Consider the following 18,396-nt stretch of genomic DNA (forward strand, 5'->3'; position numbering starts at 1 on the left):
TAGAGGAGGAAGGAAATTACTAAGGCAAAATCAGGAAGTGGTTAAGCGATTAGATATGTGGGCAATGGACAGGGGAGGGTAAGACTGCTCCAGCATTTTTAGGATGCTTAGGCTACTGTTGTAAATAGAGGAGATAAAGCAGTATTAAGTAGATGGTAGGACATACTCTGTTAAAGAATACAAAGGGAGTTTAGGATCTGGCCTTGCCCTGTGTATCTGAAGGTTTCTAAATGCCACTCGGAGTGAGAGAAGAGGGTCAAGACTTCTGAGTACTGCAAGAGCATCTCCTGTGCACCGGAGTGCTACTCAATGTAGCTGTTGGGTCTTTAGAACTACCTGAAGGACTCACAGCTCCTGAGTGCTGCCACAAGGCAGGACAAGAGCTACAAATGGTGAATGCTTTGAAGATACTCCCATAGCTTTCAAGTACGCAAGACAGTATTGTTAACTACTACTAGCATTATAAAAGCTCACACTGACTTTGATAGGATCACTGTTCAAGGATCCCCAAGTCTGGAGCAGATGAAGATAAGGGAGGGCTAGGGTTTTCTAAGAGTGTCCTAGTTGAATCATCTGTCTGGTAAAGGATGCCAAAATACAGGGTCCTGATTTTGCAAGGGGTAGGATTGGAGTGTGAGGCAATGAGGCAGAGCAGCATGTTGGATGGCTCTACTGTTAGATCACTGTCAGGGCCTGCCCCAAAGAGTCCATGGACTGTAGGAGAGCCACTATACACACTTCCTGGATCCAGAGTCTTCTCATCCTATGTCCATTCTCTTTGGATCTGCTAAGTTAATCTCCATCTGCACTGCATAGTTTTCTGAGAAAAATTTTTAAAAAGGACTAGTAATCTGAATGGAGGGTATAGAAATGATGGCTGTCTCTGGGTGTGATTTCTAATTAAAATACATCTTTTAAAATAGCTTCCTGCCATCTTCCAAATTGTCTGCAATGAATACATATTACTTCTGTAATTTCTCCAGGGAGATCTAATTTCAGCCAGGGCTACAGTTCAGGCCAGAATCAGCTGCTTTAGCATCACACTGGTGGCTTATTTCTCTTTAAAAATAAATAAATATGGGATCCCTGGGTGGCGCAGCGGTTTGGCGCCTGCCTTTGGCCCAGGGCGTGATCCTGGAGACCCGGGATCGAGTCCCACGTCCGGCTCCCGGTGCATGGAGCCTGCTTCTCCCTCTGCCTGTGTCTCTGCCCCTCTCTCTCTGTGTGACTATCATAAATAAATAAAAATAATACAAATAAATAAAAATAATACAAATAAATAAATAAATCAAAAAGTACTCCATATTCATGGCTCCTACACCCTCTAAGTTCTGATTTCTCCCCGGGATCCTTGGTTGATATATTATTTTTAGTTTATTCCACCATTGAACAGATGCTTCCATATAAGTCCTTGTGCCTGTCATCCTGTATGTTTTAGCACCAAAGGTGACTTTTTAAAAGCAAACCAAACTAAGTCTAAATAATACAACCCAGGAAACAGGGATGAACAGACTCTCATTCTGTTCACTGTGATTAAATATCTTGACCACAATCTCCCCAGCATTTTTAGCACAAAGAATGAAAATACTTGAGACATAATGAGGAGCTAGAAGAAAATCCCATACATTGAAGTTACCTCAACAATTTTACAGAAGAGATTAGCCTAAGGGTATATTACATCTGTCTTTAAAGTTTATGGAAAAATTCTTGTTGCCTATGTGTTATGGTAAAACAAAATGCAGGCATGGAAAAACAACTGACTTTAAAAATAACAACATACTTAAGAGTTCAGCTTGCAGTCATTAGAGGTAGTACAGCTGGGGTCAGTTTATAGACTTCTGTTTTTAATTTGCATAAATAGTCTAGTGCTTGGCTGGAGCAGGCATGCAGCTGCCTCACCAGGCTGACTGACTTTTTTAGCACCCAGAAGGTGCTGAGACGTGGGTCATGGCAGTACAAAGAATCAGCATGAGGCTGCAAATTGAGTCCTTCTCCATTCCCACAAGGAAAACTAGAACTTCTGACAGTGTTTTCTCAACTTTGAGCTAGCATTCTTTCAAGTTCTGCTAATGAAAAAGAAACTCCCAGTTGCACCTCAAGAGCATCATGTAATGATACTTCCATTGCCCAGACTGACAGATGAATGTCTACATTGCTAAGCCCTGACATGGAAAAAACCAAAGCAGGCCCTTATCATAACTCGTATAGAGTGGTGGCAGTGCTTGCTAAAGATCGAATGTTTGTGTCCCTCCCAAATTTATATTTCAAAATCCTAGCCCCAATGTGATGGTGTTAGAAGGTGAGGCCTTTGAGAGGTGATTAGGTCATGAGGATGGAACCCTCATGAATGGGATTAGTGCCCTTATAAAAGAGGTCCCTTGCCCCTTCTGCCATATGAAGATCCAGCCTCAAGAACTGAGAAATAAATGTTTTTTGTTTAGCACTCCCACCCCCACTCTTGGAGTCAATAAATAAATAAAATTCTCAATAGAGAATTTCAGGAAAAAATAGAACAGATCAGAGAAGTTGGGGATGGCATCACAGAAATGGAACTTAATTCATCAAACATTCATTTAACAGATTCCATAAATTATATCTTCCAAGGATTCAAACGTATAAAGGACTTAACTCAGGTCCTGATTCTGACATCTTGATGCTTGGTTTTGGCTGGTGCCTAACTGAACATGGCAGGAATGTAGAGAGTGATGAGTGTCATAATAACAGACAACGATAAGTGAGACCCTTTCAGTCACAGAACTTTAGATCTGGAAGGATCCTTAGAAACATCCTAACCCAGTCTCCTTTTATAGATAAGAAAACTGAGTTTGTCACTTGTCCATCTTATGCTGTTAAGTTTGAAACTGAGCTGGGATTCAGATCCTAATATAGACCCTGAAGGATAGGCAAATTCCAGTAGAGGGAACAGTAAGGTGGATGTTCAGTCAGTAGACACTAGTCAGTTATATTAGCACCTTGCCTCTTCCTTTTGTCTGTTCTGATTGATGGGTGCCCCTGCTGATTCATTAACTATTCTGCATGTCACGCCTGGGCAAAGGTGCATCTCATTTCCCACTCAGCTGAATCAGTGTTAACAGAAGGGGAGAGAGTTTTTAATAATGAAGTACTAGGATGCAATTAATCTCTTAGCACTGCAATAATGCTTGATATAGCACAGCTCTCTCTAAAGGTATCACAAATGGAGAATGAATGTACAAAAGAGTTCTATATGTTAAGAATGGGGAAAGGGCATGGCTAAAGAACAAGCTGAGTCCAACACCATAATTCCATTTACAAATTTCAAGAATTATGTTAGGTGAAGTACTCACAGGTGGTAAAATTAAAAAGGACAAAGCAGGTTTGCTTTTGGTGTTTTTTTGTTTGTTTGTTTTTATGGTAATAAGTTTTTACTCTAGGGAGAGGAAATTGGGAAGATATAGAGACTCACAGGGGCTTCTGGGGCATGGCAATTTTCTATTTCTTCAATACTGGTGTTCATTTTATAATTAGTCATTACACATCTGTTTTATGCACTCTTCCATATGGTATATTTAACAACAAAAAATAAGAACTAAAGCAGACTGAAGTTTAGTTTCTTTTTTGGAGGCTGGGAAAGTAATACAGATCATCAGGTTCAATGAGCAGTTGCTTAAAGACAGAACAAAGGAGCCTGGAAACAAAGATGCTAAAATGGCATCACAATTAGAACATGGAGCTTAGCCATCAACATCCCTGTGTGGAGAATTGCCCTTTCCATCCTCTCACTCCCACACAGAGGGGTGGTTATCAAAGGCATTCTTGCTTGACAACATTGCATTTCTAACGCTCCTGGGAGATACAGTCAACCAGATTTCTAGGAAAAACATACAATAGGATTTTGATAGTAAATGGGCTGAGAAAGTTTAAAAAAACAAGAATGAATCATTGATTTTTGGGGGAAGGTATTGTCTCATTTTTCCAGTGTACTATTCAGTGGCATTACATACATTCACAAGGTTGGGCAACCATCACCACTATCCATTTGCAGAAGAATCATCGATTTTTAAACAGTAAAATATGGGCACAGGATCTCAAGTCTGATACCCTTTATGGACAAATGGAGGAAGCAGAGAAGCTTTGTCTGTGTGCATGGGGAGTGAGATAGCAGTGAGTGGGTGGCATGTTTTCCTAAGAGGAGAGCTACAGCAAGTGTCCCCTGCTGCACAGTGGTTTGCACACTGACTAGCCCGGCAAGGATACCACGCGATCAGCATGTGCAGCCCTTCTGCAGCAGTACTAGTGGCACCGTGCGCTTGTCATGCTGGTTCTAAAGACAGGCTGCCTGCAGCAGGACCATGTGAAGGAACTGCTGTGCCTCATGGTGATTCTAGCCTTCCCCAGAGCTGCAATTCTTTGGGTTTTGGTTTGATTCTCCAAAACTACTCTCCTGCTGCATGATCTGCAAAATTAGTATGATTTTGGCACTGGAAGGGACCCTAAACACAACGTATTCAGACCCTCTCACTGTCTAATAGCAGAATCAAGAATGGTTCAGAAGCCTGAGCAGGATGATGCTCTGAGGGAACTGGGCACTGCAAAATCCTACAGCTGCTGCACTTGTTTTAAAATTAAAGTGACTAAAAAAAAAAAAAAAAATTAAAGTGACTAAATTCTTAAACTATTTTTCTTTTGCTTTATTTTGAATAGCCAGACCCTCCCAGGAGTAATAAAAGCACAGCTAGAAATCTCTAATCTGGTGGACTTTCCTTCCCTCTAATTTTACCACTTGTGGACCCTAAAATTATCATAAGGAAAAGGACAGAACACAGTAACTCACAATATAACGTGATCTAACCCAGATGTTGACAACAGGCTGACTTCTAAGCACAGGCTGTGAACTTGTTTCAGAAGTGGGGAAATGTTGGGATCCTAGAACAGCAGTCATGGCCCTCAGCAAGATGTCCCTGTAGAGCTTGTAAGCAAGGCCATTGCCGATACACGAAGTATTTATATTTATGCTCTTTGTTCATGCTCTGCATCTTCCCACCTCTTCCTTTCCTTCCGTAGCTCATGTTCCCACATTTGTATTATTTCCTCCTCTCTAAGTTCCCAGAAGCATCTCGCTTTGCCCTTGGATTTTCAGGACCTCCCATTAGAACATCCTGGCGAGGGCTGGGTTCCTAAAAAAGCCTATGACTCATAGGACTATTTTCCTGAATTTCTTTCCATTATCAAAATCTCTTACTACCTCTCTCAATCTCAAAGTGTCCCATACTGACTTCCCAAGGTAATTTTATCATCTAATCAGGGTTTATGAAAGAAGGACCAAATTATGACTTTAGAGGGCTCCCAGGTACTTTTACTTTTGTAGCCCCTTCCCCCACAAAGAAATATAAAAAATTACATTGTACAACTGTGTTGGAAGAAAAATAAATATAATCCAGACTGGGCTCATTATTATTTTTTCCCTATAATTTTAAGAAAAGCAAAAATGAAACACTGTAGGCCCTAGGCATTGTACCTGTTGTGCCTTGTGCATAACTGGCCCTGCCTGGTAGTACGGCCCAAAGATTCGCTGGGTTACATTAGTATATCAGACTGTGTTATCACTAGGATGCTTTTGGTTGTAAATAATGGGATAAAACTCAAACAGGCTTAAACAATAAAGGGAACATACAGGGTCACAGAGCTGGTTAAGTTCAGAGACTGACATGGCTTGGAGTCAGGTATCTGCCCTCTTGAAACTTCCATTCTTCGGGTAAAGACTGAAGAGACAGACCATGTTATAGACCTTGCTTTTTACCTGCCCATCGGCCACTGCCCTCCTTGCCTACCTTCCTATCAGAGCTCACCTTCATTATGAAGGAAACTGAAAAAGCCAGCTAAGCTTTTTCAGTTTCCCTAGAGGCTATGGTTTAGATATATAACCAAATTCTGGCCATTGCAACTTCAGTGAAAGGATGTGTCCAGGTTCCCTCCCCCTTAGATGTGCAAGAAGTTCCAACTCTTCGGTCCTACTTTGGGATATGCATAAGCTTCTGCAGTTGTCTTGATTTCATGAAAGACCACATGGACCACACATTGAAGGTGGCAGAAGACCGGATTTCATGGGTTTTTGATGACATTGTTGCACTACCTAACTAGCCCTGAAACTGTCTCTGAACACTTTCATTAAGTGACATAACAAACTTTTAGCTGGGTATTATATTACTTGCAGCTTCCTATAGATAATGAGAAAAAAATAAATGAATCCCAAATTTTCAGATATTGATAAATGCTGTTAGGACAATAAATATGATGGAGGGACTACTTCAAATTGGATAATTATAGAAGGACTCTCTAAAGTGACATTTGAGCTTGATGGAGCCAGCTATACAGAAGGATCTGGGAGGCAGGGTGCTTTAGATAGAGCAAACAGTAACTCTAAAAGTCCCAAGTGTCAATTATTAGAATGAATTTGAAGAATAGAAAGAAGTGCCTTGACTGTAGTACAGTGAGTAAGGGGAAGGAGTGGAATGTGAAAGCAGACAAGATACAAGTCATTTTGTATTTTATTTTATTTTATTTTTCCGAGTGAACCAAAGACTTTATTTTTTAAAAGCAGGTAACACTAAAGGACTATGTCATATCCATATTCATTGCAAAAATAATTACTGGGACTTTCAAAATATCAAAAGAATAAGCTGGATCACTGATTACAACTATAATATTCGGCCAATATACACGTTTTGTGTGTGTGTGTGTGTGTGTGTTCCAGGTCTTGGCTTCCTTTCTATGTATTATTATTCATATGCATTCTCTGTGTCTATTTATCATCAAAATGGGGACACTCGAAACTCGAGCCCAGTTTTATCTTGATTTCAAAGCTGATGCAGCAGCTAACCGAGAACTCTGGTTTGCTGATTGAGTCCTAGAAATCATGTCTTCTGGGATCCCTGGGTGGCGCAGCGGTTTGGCGCCTGCCTTTGGCCCAGGGCGCGATCCTGGAGACCCGGGATTGAGTCCCACGTCGGGCTCCCGGTGCATGGAGCCTGCTTCTCCCTCTGCCTGTGTCTCTGCCTCTCTCTCTCTCTCTCTCTCTCTCTCTCTCTGACTATCATAAATAAATAAAAATTAAAAAAAAAGAAATCATGTCTTCTGATGTCATACAATGAATTGTATCTCTGAAAAATAAAATCAGAATTCAAACTCCTTTGAAACAGGTAAGTCCCCAAGCTCTCCAGCACCATGGTACCTGGATTGCTCACACTGTGCTTTCCTCTGTTTCTCTAAACACACCACTGGGAACCCCAAAGGGGTCCCACTTGGAAGAGTTCCATTATAAAGGTTTTTGTAGAACCGCACTAAACCCATGTAGAGGCCATGGATAAAAACCATCCATTGTTTTTTCTGTTAAGAACCAAAAAAAAAAAAAAAAAAGAAAAAAAAAAGAGTGCCTTCCTTGGGAAGTAGGAAAGTAGTAACAATCCTACAGTTAAGAAAAATGGTTCTATAAATCCCTCCTTCCAAAATTATGTTCAAAGGTGTTTAAGACCCAAAGGAGGTCATAAAAACAGTGAATATAAATGACTCCCCTACTAGAGAGAAAGCCCTTCATGCAAAGTGGCTGAGGGTCTGCTGCGGAGAACTGAGGAAAGGCAGATCCACGGTCAAGACCCGGCTCTACCTGGGTAATTCTAGCACGAATTTACGATCTCAAGGGTGTAAATGTGGTGGGTGTGAATTGTTCCTCCTTGTGCTGAAAAAAGGAATGAAGAAATCAAAGTGAATTTGTGTGCTAATGAAAAGGCTCTGAGAGGCAAGCCCTCCGTTTCTAAGGCAAGAGTTTTGTCATCGGAAGTGGGAACAGATGCACATGGTGGCAGGCACTGAAGGTGGAGCCAGCTGTCTGCAGGCCAGGACAGTCTCAAAACTAAGGCAAGCACAGCTTCTCGGTTTGAGACCACCCCCAGGAAGGCCCACGGAGGCCAGTAAATGAAGCTGGTCCATGGAAAACCACCCGAAGATATTCAGACAGGGGTGACAGTCACAGTTAAGGTGGGGTGCCTTGGGGTCATGGCAGGTGGGAACCAGCACTCAAGGTGAACGTCTTTGCATGTCCTGCACACGACTCCAAGCAGCAATCTCTGGGGTTTTTGGAGGTGTGTTACTTTTTGCGATATATTTTCCCCCCAAAAGAAGACACGAGGGTGGAGCCCCTGGAGAGATAAGGCCACCAATTGGAATCCCACCAGGGCGGGTTGGGTGAGGATCATAGAGCACTCTGGGCAGCACGGGGCTCCCTCCAGGTCTGGCCAAGTCCTGCAAACACTTGTAGGTGCCCAGGAGAGCTTTGCAGTTGGGACAATAGTGGTCCACATCCTGCAGGGCATCCACACAGAAGGGGATGAAGCAGCAGCCCGCGATGCACCCCAGCAGGCACAGGCTCCCGCTAGAGAGCCAGGTGAGGGTGCCGGCATCATAGGACAGCTGGATCTCTATCATCTTGTTGCAGGAAGGACAGCACATCTGGATCAGACGGTCGAAAAAGAAGATGGGCTGCTGCACGTAGACGGTCTGCATGGCAATAGCATTGGCACTGGGGACGGGCACTGGCTGGGTGTAGTAGGCTGGCGGATTCATGCCCTTGCCATCCAGGCCTGTCACCAGCCCCGGGGTCGACCCTGGTGCGGGGGCAGGAGGCATAGGGAAATAACTATTGACTGCCACCATCTCTTCATAGGATGGGGCGCAGTTGGCACCGAGGAAGGCCCAACGGCCGCCTGGTAGGATCCTGGAACCTTTTACCACCGCAGGCGCCGCCAGTCGAGCCGGGCTCATTTTGCTTTTTAAGGAATGCCTTGGCACAATGGTATAAATTTGGTTCTGGGAAATTGGGAGGAGGGGATATTTTAAGGATACCAAATGGCAAAATCTCATTTTGTAAGCAGCTGCTTAGTGTGCATATTAAATATGGTGGCGATATCTGCCCACCTCCTTCATAAGTATCATCCTCCAGTTCCTAAGCTCCTCCTTTTCAGAGAACTGTATTCTCCCATATGGCAACCACAGAAGCAGCTGTATTTTATGAGGATTCGTCTCCCTGACTATAGTTTTTGAACCAGGGATGTGTATCTATTCTAAAAAGGCTTTTTCCCTGGGGACTTTGGAATTGGGGCCAGGAGATCAAGTTAATGCCTTGCATGTGGTTAAAGATATAAGATTTAAAGATTGAATGATGTAGTCGTGTCTTGATCATATGGGGGAAAAAAAAAGGTTGTCCGTCCTGAGAGGAGGACTAAGGGAAAGACAATCCTAATGGAATCCAAGTCTCTGGTTCTTGTAGGTTGCTAAAGCCTAGCCCCATCTATCCCTTTTTCAGTTTGGTGATTGCACTTCTGTATCATCGTTTATTTCAGGTACCCTTTTAGGGGAAAGGGAAGATATCAATATTGAAAACAAGGATGAGATGTTAAAATAACAAATCTTAAAATACAGAATTAGCTGAGTAAAGCCAAGGTGGGGACTGGTAATGATTCAGAGATCCCGAGCAGAATGCCAATGTTTCTGGTATGTAGTCGCAAAGCAGTTGATTATCTATTGTCTCTTGAGGATGATGAGCCTAGAAAAATTTCAGTAGTGGGGTGCCTGGCTGGCTCAGTGAGTGGAGCATGCAGCTCTCGATCTTGGGGTTGTGAGTTTGAGCCCCATTTTGGGTGTAGAGATTACTTAAAAATATAATCTTAAAAAAGAATTTCAGTAGAACTCAGTATATCCACCATTTACTTTATTTTTAAAAAGATTTTACTTATTTATTTGTCAGAGAGAGGGAGCGCACAAGCAGGGGGAGCAGCAGGCAGAGGGAGAAGTAGGCTCCTTGCTGAGCAAGAAGCCTGGTGCGGGACTCAATCCCAGGACCGGAGGATCATGATCTGAGCTGAAGGCAGACGCTTAACCGACTGAGCCACCCAGATGTTTCAATACTTTTTTCTTGTTATGATTCATAAAGTAACCCAGAACCTGAGAGCAGTATGGCATACTGCATATTGCACTACAGTGGGAACAGCTATGCAGGTGAAACTAGGAATTATGTGAAAATTTAACAATTTGGCCAAGCATCATAGCAGATGCCCAATTAGAACAGAAGAGCCTGGTCTTCTACCTAGAAGAGATGATTGGTTTTGCCCCGCAAAAGAGCATAAATTCACTTATTAATAAACTAAACATGTGTCTATATCTATGAAGAATTAAAATTAAATTGAATATGCCAAGATGGGAAAAATATTTACCAGTGATATTTTTAACTACAGTCCAGGCAGTTACATTGACACTATTTGTGCTGATCTTACTTACAAAGATTAGCAAAGGCATATTAGCAATAATCATTAAAAAACAATATTTCCAAGCATAAAAACCATAATAATATCTAAGAATAAATTTAAGATATATGAAGCATAACTTAAAACTATGCAACTTTACTGAGCATCATAAAAATACTTGAATAAATGGAGAAATAGCATGTGCTTTTAGATTCTTCAATATTAAAAGATGCTAATTCTTTCCAACTAGTTTTATAAACACTGAAATTTCAAACAAAACACCAAAGATTTTTTTTGATAAAATTTTTGTTGAATAATTACATACATACATACATACAAAAAGTACATGGAACTATACATCTCAACAAATTTGTAATTATTTTAAACGGGTTTAAGTTCAAAGTTTATCTGAAGTAAAAATGGAGCAAAATATCCTATAAAATTGTAATGTAAAAAATAAAAATAAAATCTGAAAAAATCTAGAATAATATATAGCTTAAAATTTAGGATTTGTAAGCATGCCATTAAAAATTGAAATCACAGGGGATCCCTGGGTGACTCAGCAGTATGGTGCCTGCCTTCAGCCAGAGTGTGATCCTGGAGTCTCAGGATCGAGTCCCTCATCGGGCTCCCTGCATGGAGCCTGCTTCTCTCTCTGCCTGTTTCTACCTCTCTCTCTTTCTCTGTGTCTCTCATGAATAAATAAATAAAATCTTAAAAAAAAATTGACAATAAAAAAGATTAATAGACTTGTCTACATATGTTTAATACCTCTCTGTGGTGAGTACCATAAAGTTAAAAGGCAAATGACAAATTAGGAAACAGTGTTTGCTATTTTCATTATGTCCCAGGCAGTGTCTTTGATAAGAACGAGGTGTGCTGTATTCTAATGAGTGCATGTGCAGATCCTGAAGTCAGTTTGCTTGGATTTGAATATGAAACAGCCCACTTACCAGCTGTCTTAGGTTGGGTTCCCCAGAAGCCGTGGCTGAGAGGAAGATTTTTTATACAAGTGACTTATTGATGATATTCTCTTCAGTGAAATCTGGAGGAATCCAGGAAGCAAGCTAAGTCAGGGGGATAATCTAAGCAAAGACAAGAGTTCAAATGAAGCTTCACTTAGCCTGACCTCACTGGAAGATCTGGAGCCAACATGGTACCATGAAGTCCTTGAAGCAAGCAGGCTGGGCCTTTGTATCTCCTAAAGCCTAGCCCCATCTATCCCTTTTTCAGTTTGGTGATTGCACTTCTGTATCATAGTTTATTTTAGGTACCCTTTTAGGGGAAAGGGAAGATATCAATAATTGGAAATTGCATTAGTCAGTCATTGTGTGCAGGCCATCCAAGCATTTGGGTCAGGCTGAGGACAATTTTCCAGAGAAGGGTGCAACTCTGAGTTGTTAGCCACCAACCATCATGGCAGCTAGATGATGGATGGATGCACTAGGTGGACAATGGGATTGGGGGATAGCACTAGCACCATCTTCTAAAACAACTAAGTCATCCTGATTAAGCTACTTAACTCTTTGAAGCTTCCATTTCCTCATTTATAATGGAAACATATCGATGCCATTGGGTGGTAGGAGATATGGTAAGGAATAGTATATGTCAGGAAATAGTCTAACAAAAACACTCAAATATTAGCATTTAGAGAGTTTTACAAGTCCAAACATTCACTAATAGCAAGATGGGAAAATTACAAAGACTGGTAATGCAGATGTGAAGAAATAGAATTATCCAAAATATGGGAATATTTTCTATTTAACTATAATTATAGAAATGCAAACTTAAAGTGAATTACTGTTTATTTCTTATTAAAGATAATACTCAGTGTTGGCAAGGTATCTATGTGTGTATAGAGCAATCTCTTAAATTCCTATTAAGAGTATAAAATGATCGATTGTTTTCTGGAGGGCATATTGGAAATCTATTTGAAGCTTTTAAATCATGTATACCTTCTAAAATGTGCATTCCCATTTCCAAGAATTTATTTGCAGAAAATCTGGCATGGAAATTGGCAAATACTTAAAAATACAAAGAAGTTCATATGTAGTATTATTTGAGTATTGGAAAATTGGCATAAGCTGATAAATCAGAAAGGAATAATAATGACAAAGCAGTTACTATAAAGAATAATGGTATAAAAATATATTTTTAAGAACAATTGGAGGTAATATACACCAATGGTGATTATCTTTGTGAGACAAGTTATTTTTACCTTATTTGTGCTTATTTGTAGCTTTCTGATCTTTCTACAGTGAACAAGTGACACAACAATAACCCATAAGCTTCAGGCTTCTCAGTAGGAGCTCAAGCCTGTAGGTATAAAATTTGAGGATGGCCTTTAGCCACAATTTAGTTATTTTTGATTTCATACTATTTCTGCCAAACATACATTTGTAAGCAAATGCTTGGAACATATTTAAAGAAAGAATGAAGACCAAACAGTTTCAAGAAAACATATTTCTTAAATACACAGACACACATCACTATGAACAATGAGTGTGCATCTCTACCCAGGGAAGAGAAAGAGAACCTTTTGTATAAGAAGTGATTGGTGAGGGAACAATCTTAGGCTGTTGCTTTGAAACTTGATTTACACTCATTCGAGGAACTGTTTCTTCAGTGTACTCATTTTATTCTCTCTTTAGGCTCATTGCACATTGGGGCAAGATAGCAAACTGTATTGATCAGAATCACAATAGAAAACAGATGGCACAAATGGGGTAAGTGAAGAGAGGAGAGCAAAGGGACAGTTTACAAAGATGTGGGCAAGGCTCAGGAAAGGTACAACATCAGGGCCAGCTAGCAATACCAGAGAGAGGCTGAAAGAATGAGAAGGAGGAGTTGTTATTTGAACCTCAGAGAAGCTCAGGTGAGAGATGCAGGGACTCAACAAAAGTCACCACACCAATCATGTCGGGCAGCTGTCCCCCAAATGTTGGCTCAGCATTTCAGGCAGCTTCAATGTCAGGGCACCTCCATACCAACACAAGTGTCCACAATCCTCATAGCAGGGGAAGAGAGGACACAGAGAAGCCCACAGCAGCTCTTCAATGCAGCTAACTAGAGGTGATGGGTCACTTCAATTCACATCTCATTGGCCAAAGCAAGTCATGTGGGCCTGCCTAACTATAAGGGGCTGGGGAAGAATCCTTATATGCACCCAGAAAGAAAGGAGAACTGGAAACACTGGTGAAAAACACAGCTGGCGAGGGACCCATATTCTTTTACCCAGCCTTGGGACATACTCTATGCTGTGCCGTGTCACAGTAGCCACCAGCCACATTGAGCACCTGAATGTGATTTGAGATATGCTGTCCCTATAAAATATACCTCAGAGTTCAAAGACTTAGCACAAAAAGAATACAAGATAGCCTATTTATGATTTTTATTATTGATTATATGTGGAACACTAATATTCTTTTAAATATTGGGTTAAATAAAAATACATTATGATTTATTCATTTTATCTATTTTTCTTTCTTAAATGTGGTTTCTAGAAAATTTTGTATGCGGCTTGTGTTTGTGGCTTGCATTATAGTGCTATTGAACAGTGCTGCTCTAGAGAGTTCTCTTGGTTCCCAAGAGGGTTTCTAATAGAAAGAGATAAAGAATTAGCAATCTCTGCTAGGATCCTCTATAGGATGAATCATTATTTTAATTGCTCCTGTATCTAATTAGCTACACAAGTGTGAAGGTTTTCTTTATTTTAGCATCTAATTTAAATTCCTTTAAAAAGATTCAGAATCAGTTTTTTTTTTCTTTCTCTCTCTCCTCCATAAAAGCAAAGCACAGGTGGTTCATAGAGACCATTATCCCATGGAGAGACTTTTTTATAAAACGTGTTTAAATGTCACTCAGTTCCATTAAAACAAAGGAGCCATTCAGCAAATGTGTTGCTTCTTAGTTTTTTACTTTCTTGTGGAAACTAATTTTGAGACTTTGACTATATTTTTATGAGGAAAGAGGGTACAGAGAAAGCCGTTAAGTTTACCTTTTCCTACATATGAAGAGTTAAAGTTGTAAGAAGTCCTTGAATTCACCTGGAAATATGGTCTAACAGTAACTATCCTATGGCCTGTGCAGAGAAATGCCTCCTTTGCTCCTTCAGCTTACTCCTTCTCCTAGTCCCAGCTCTTTGCCCTGGAGGCTGACCTGCTGGTCTGCACGGAGAGGTCTGGAATGGAGAGTTCTCATAGAGACCAGGAGGGAGGGGATCAGGGTCACAGTATCTATTCACCTGTAAATATACAGCTGAGGGCTGTATATTTAGAGTTGAGTCAGGAAAAGGGTATCACTCTAAAAGGAAGAATTTAATACAGAAATTAGAGTATTGACTGAGTACCACTGCTTTTCTTCATGACTTCTGATTCTAGTGTTTGCTCATTTTGCTCCTCCTTGTGGATCTAGGAGTGGTGACAACTTTGCTGCTCTTACCCTCAGGCGACTGTCCTATCCCTTGTGATTCTCTAGTACTCCCTTGAGTACTGTGCCATCCGCATTTGATTGTAACCCTCGTAGTGGGCCTGCTGGCATTTTGTAGGAGGGCTGCATCAAGACAAGAGGTTTTTGAGTGTCCTGGTCAATAATGAAGGACAGAGGAGCAACATTTTGAAGGTATTTCCTCAAGTCTAGGAACATAAAACAGCTTTTCATAAATTTCTGCCTGGTATTTACAATGTCTTAGAACAACGAACTCTGTAATATGCCTGAGGTAAGAAAGAAAGTTATCAAGATGCATTTTGTATGTTGCAGTTTTCTCTCTGGCAAAGAAATGTCAATATTTGAATTGCACATTAAGCTCTACACTCATCAATTCTTGGTCTTCTAAGAATATACTTGTACTTCTTTTAGATGGGAGGTTGAAATACTTCCTATGTTTCCCCACCTGTACAATGTGGGGTTTGTTTAGACTAGAGTATCTTAAATATCTCTGTGCATTAACATTCTGTAAGTTTATGATATTTTAGTCAAATTTGTAAAATATAATTTTTTGGCCTTTTGCTCAGGAGAGGTGAAAATGCGATTCTCTTTGGTTGTTGTGAATTCAGGTTCATCCACCAAAAGCCACCTCCACCATGCCGCCTAAGTTTGACCCCAAGATCAAAGTCATATACCTATGGTGCATTGGTGGTGGGGAGGTCTGTAACACGTCTGTCCTGGTACGGAAGATCAGGCCTCTGGATCTGTCTCCAAAAAAGGCTGGTGATGACATTACCAAGGCAACTGGTGGTTTGAAGTTTCTGGGGATTACAGTGAAACTGAACATTCAGAACACACAGGCCCAGCTGGAAGTGGTACCTTCTACCTCTGCTCTGATTATCAGAGCCCCCACAAGGAACCACCTAGAGATAGAAGCAAAACACATTAAACACAGTGCAAATGTCACTTTTGATGAGCTTGTCATTGCCTGACAGATGTGGCACCGATCTTTAGCCAGAGAACTCTCTAAAACCATTAAAGAGATTCTGGGGACTGCCCCATTTATGGGCTGCAATGTTGATGGCTGTCACCCTTATGAAATCATAGATGACATCAATAGGCATGTGTGTAGTACAAAGCCCAGCTAGTTAAGAGCTATGAGGGATCATTTGACAACCAAAATATATATATATATATATATATATATATATATATATATATATGGAATAACATGATGACGTTAATGTGTAGGCTTCTCTGAAGTGCTGGGCTGAATATTTTGTGAAACAAAGTTCACCTTCCCACTTAAGAAAATCAGAGAAAAAAATTTTTAAAGATTTTATTTATTCATGAGACACACACACACACACACACACACACACACAGAGGCAGAGACACAGGCAAAGGGAGAAGCAGGCTCCAAGCAGGGAGCCCAGTGTGGGACTTGATCTCCAGGATCATGCCCTGGGCTGAAGGCAGGCACTAAACCACTGAGCCACCCAGGGATCCCAAGAGAAAATTATTTTTATTAATGCCTTTGAAAGCACCATATAAAAGAGTGCATGGTCCTAATAGCACCAAGCCAAAGTCAGAGGTCAGTGAACAATGGCCCAAGGGTCAAATGCAAACTGCCATCTGTTTTTGTAAAGTTTTATTAAAACACAAGCCATGCTGATTTGTTTATGTATTGTCTATATCTGCTTTCTCACTACCATGGCGTAGTTGAGTTGTTACAACAGAAATTGTGTCAGTCCACAAAACCTAAAATGTTTACTACCTGGCCCTTTACAGAAGTTTGCCAATTCTTGGCTTAAGATGAGTAAGCAGCTCTCTTTAAGTAAAATTCCTATTCAGGTTTTTCAGGTGTGACATATCCCAGACACTGATAGCGGGTAGTTAAAGGTACAAATAATTGCCCATTTTGAAAGTGCCAAAATTAAGTGCTCACTTCGATAGCACATTTACTGAAAGCACCTAAATTATAAAACTTGGTTTGTATGACACTTGAAGGGCAGCCTGGTAATCTGAGGATTTGAGCTCAATTCTATTCTTTACCAGTTTAACAATCTTGCGAGAGTTACCTCATTTTTCTTAGTTGTAGCATCACATGAGATAATATGTGGAACACCTTAAATTTCCATCTGAAAGTAAAAAGTTATTAAATATTAATTTTGACGCTGCAGAAAAGGAAATTGTAAATCTCTGAAGTCAGAAGGTCTGAAAATGCATCATATGTACCTAGAGCTTAACATGCAATGTTCAGTAAACAATTGCATAGCCATCTTCCCCCCATTGCCCTTAAAAAGCCACTCCTTCAGCAAAACAAACAAAAAACCCTTGAATCTCTCAGGCAGGTGACATACTAGGAATGATGCATGGAAGTGAGAAGCTCAACAGCAGAATTTGGAATGACTGCTGCCTGGCAACTGTGTACACTAGGACCCTGGCCAGGAAGATATTGGGGTTTCATAGCTCTCAAGCTACAAAGGCATCTGCAGTTGGCTCCAGGAAGAGGCTCTGAAATAGAAGCTTCCAACTATGTATTCATAGGGGACTTGATTTCTAAATGAGGAACAGACAACCTGCTGAGAAATACCTGTGTTTCTCAAATTGCAAAGCTGGAACAAAAGGGATTTAGTGATGCAGAGCAAGGAAATCCTCAGGAACAGACTAAGGTTTAAAAGGATCATCCTTATGTATTTATTTTCAGAACAATAGGGGATTTTTTTTAAAGATTATTACAAAGAAGATCTAATTCTTCCTTTCTGGTTGTGCAGGGTTTAAAGTCCAACAATTCACTCCTGTTTCTCTGCCTGAGCTGAATTCAACAGATAAGAAGAAAGTCTTAATGATTAATAAGCCCTCTGGAGCAAGAAAGGGAGTTTATTTTCATTTTACAGATGAAGAAACTGAGGCCCTGAGGGATCAAAACACCTATTTGAGGTCATATAGTTCTTTCATGCAGAGTGAAAATGAATTCCTGGGTCTCTGATTTCTTTCTTTCTTTCTTTCTTTCTTTCTTTCTTTCTTTCTTTCTTTCTTTCTTTCTTTCTTTCTTTCTATGATTTTATTTATTTATTTATTTATTTATGACACACACACACACACACACACACACACATACACACACAGATAGAGACACAGGCAGAGGGAGAAACAGGCTCCATGCAGGGAGCCTAATGTGGCACTTGACCCCAGGACTCCAGGATCACTCCCCGGGCCAAAGGCAGGTGCCAAACCGCTGAGCCACCCAGGGATCCTGGGCCTCTGATTTCTGCTGTACTTTTTTTTCTCTAAAGCACCCTGCTTCTCCAGAACCCTCAGCTTAGGTAGACCACACTGGTCCTGCCTCTGACTTACTGCATGATGCAGGCATGCTGGAGGATCTTTCTGTGGCTTTTTTTGGTCCTCTGTAAAATGGTTCGAATACCCATCTATCCTTCCTCATAAGGATGGTAAAACTCAACTGGCATCACAGACATGAAATTGTGATTCAGTAGATATGGCAGACACTTATTCCTTTCTATAAAATCTATTCCCTTCTTCTTTCTTAACCTGATTTTATTCCAGCAGCCATAGACCCAGTCACAGAGAATAAATCATGCTTAAACCATGGGAGCCAATGGTAGTCCCATCCCCTTTGCGAGTGATTACCCTAGAGATTGTCATGTGACCCAGAACTGGTCAGGAAGATAGG

The 18,396-nt window shown here is 40.7% G+C and overlaps 1 protein-coding gene and 1 pseudogene across 1 annotated transcript; one reads left to right on the forward strand and one right to left on the reverse strand.

The window, feature by feature from the left end:
- Nucleotides 1-8,052: 8,052 nt before the first annotated feature.
- On the reverse strand, nt 8,053-11,429 carry LOC129509376 (lipopolysaccharide-induced tumor necrosis factor-alpha factor homolog; annotated as a pseudogene).
- Nucleotides 11,430-15,355: 3,926 nt separating this feature from the next.
- Nucleotides 15,356-15,691, forward strand: LOC129509750 (60S ribosomal protein L12-like). Its single transcript, XM_055325585.1, has one exon. The coding sequence runs from the start codon at nt 15,356-15,358 to the stop codon at nt 15,689-15,691; it is 336 nt and encodes a 111-aa protein (XP_055181560.1).
- Nucleotides 15,692-18,396: the final 2,705 nt, after the last annotated feature.

Source organism: Nyctereutes procyonoides, unplaced genomic scaffold (assembly GCF_905146905.1).
Source record: "Nyctereutes procyonoides isolate TBG_1078 unplaced genomic scaffold, NYPRO_anot_genome, whole genome shotgun sequence".
Classification (NCBI taxonomy): Eukaryota; Metazoa; Chordata; class Mammalia; order Carnivora; family Canidae; genus Nyctereutes; species Nyctereutes procyonoides.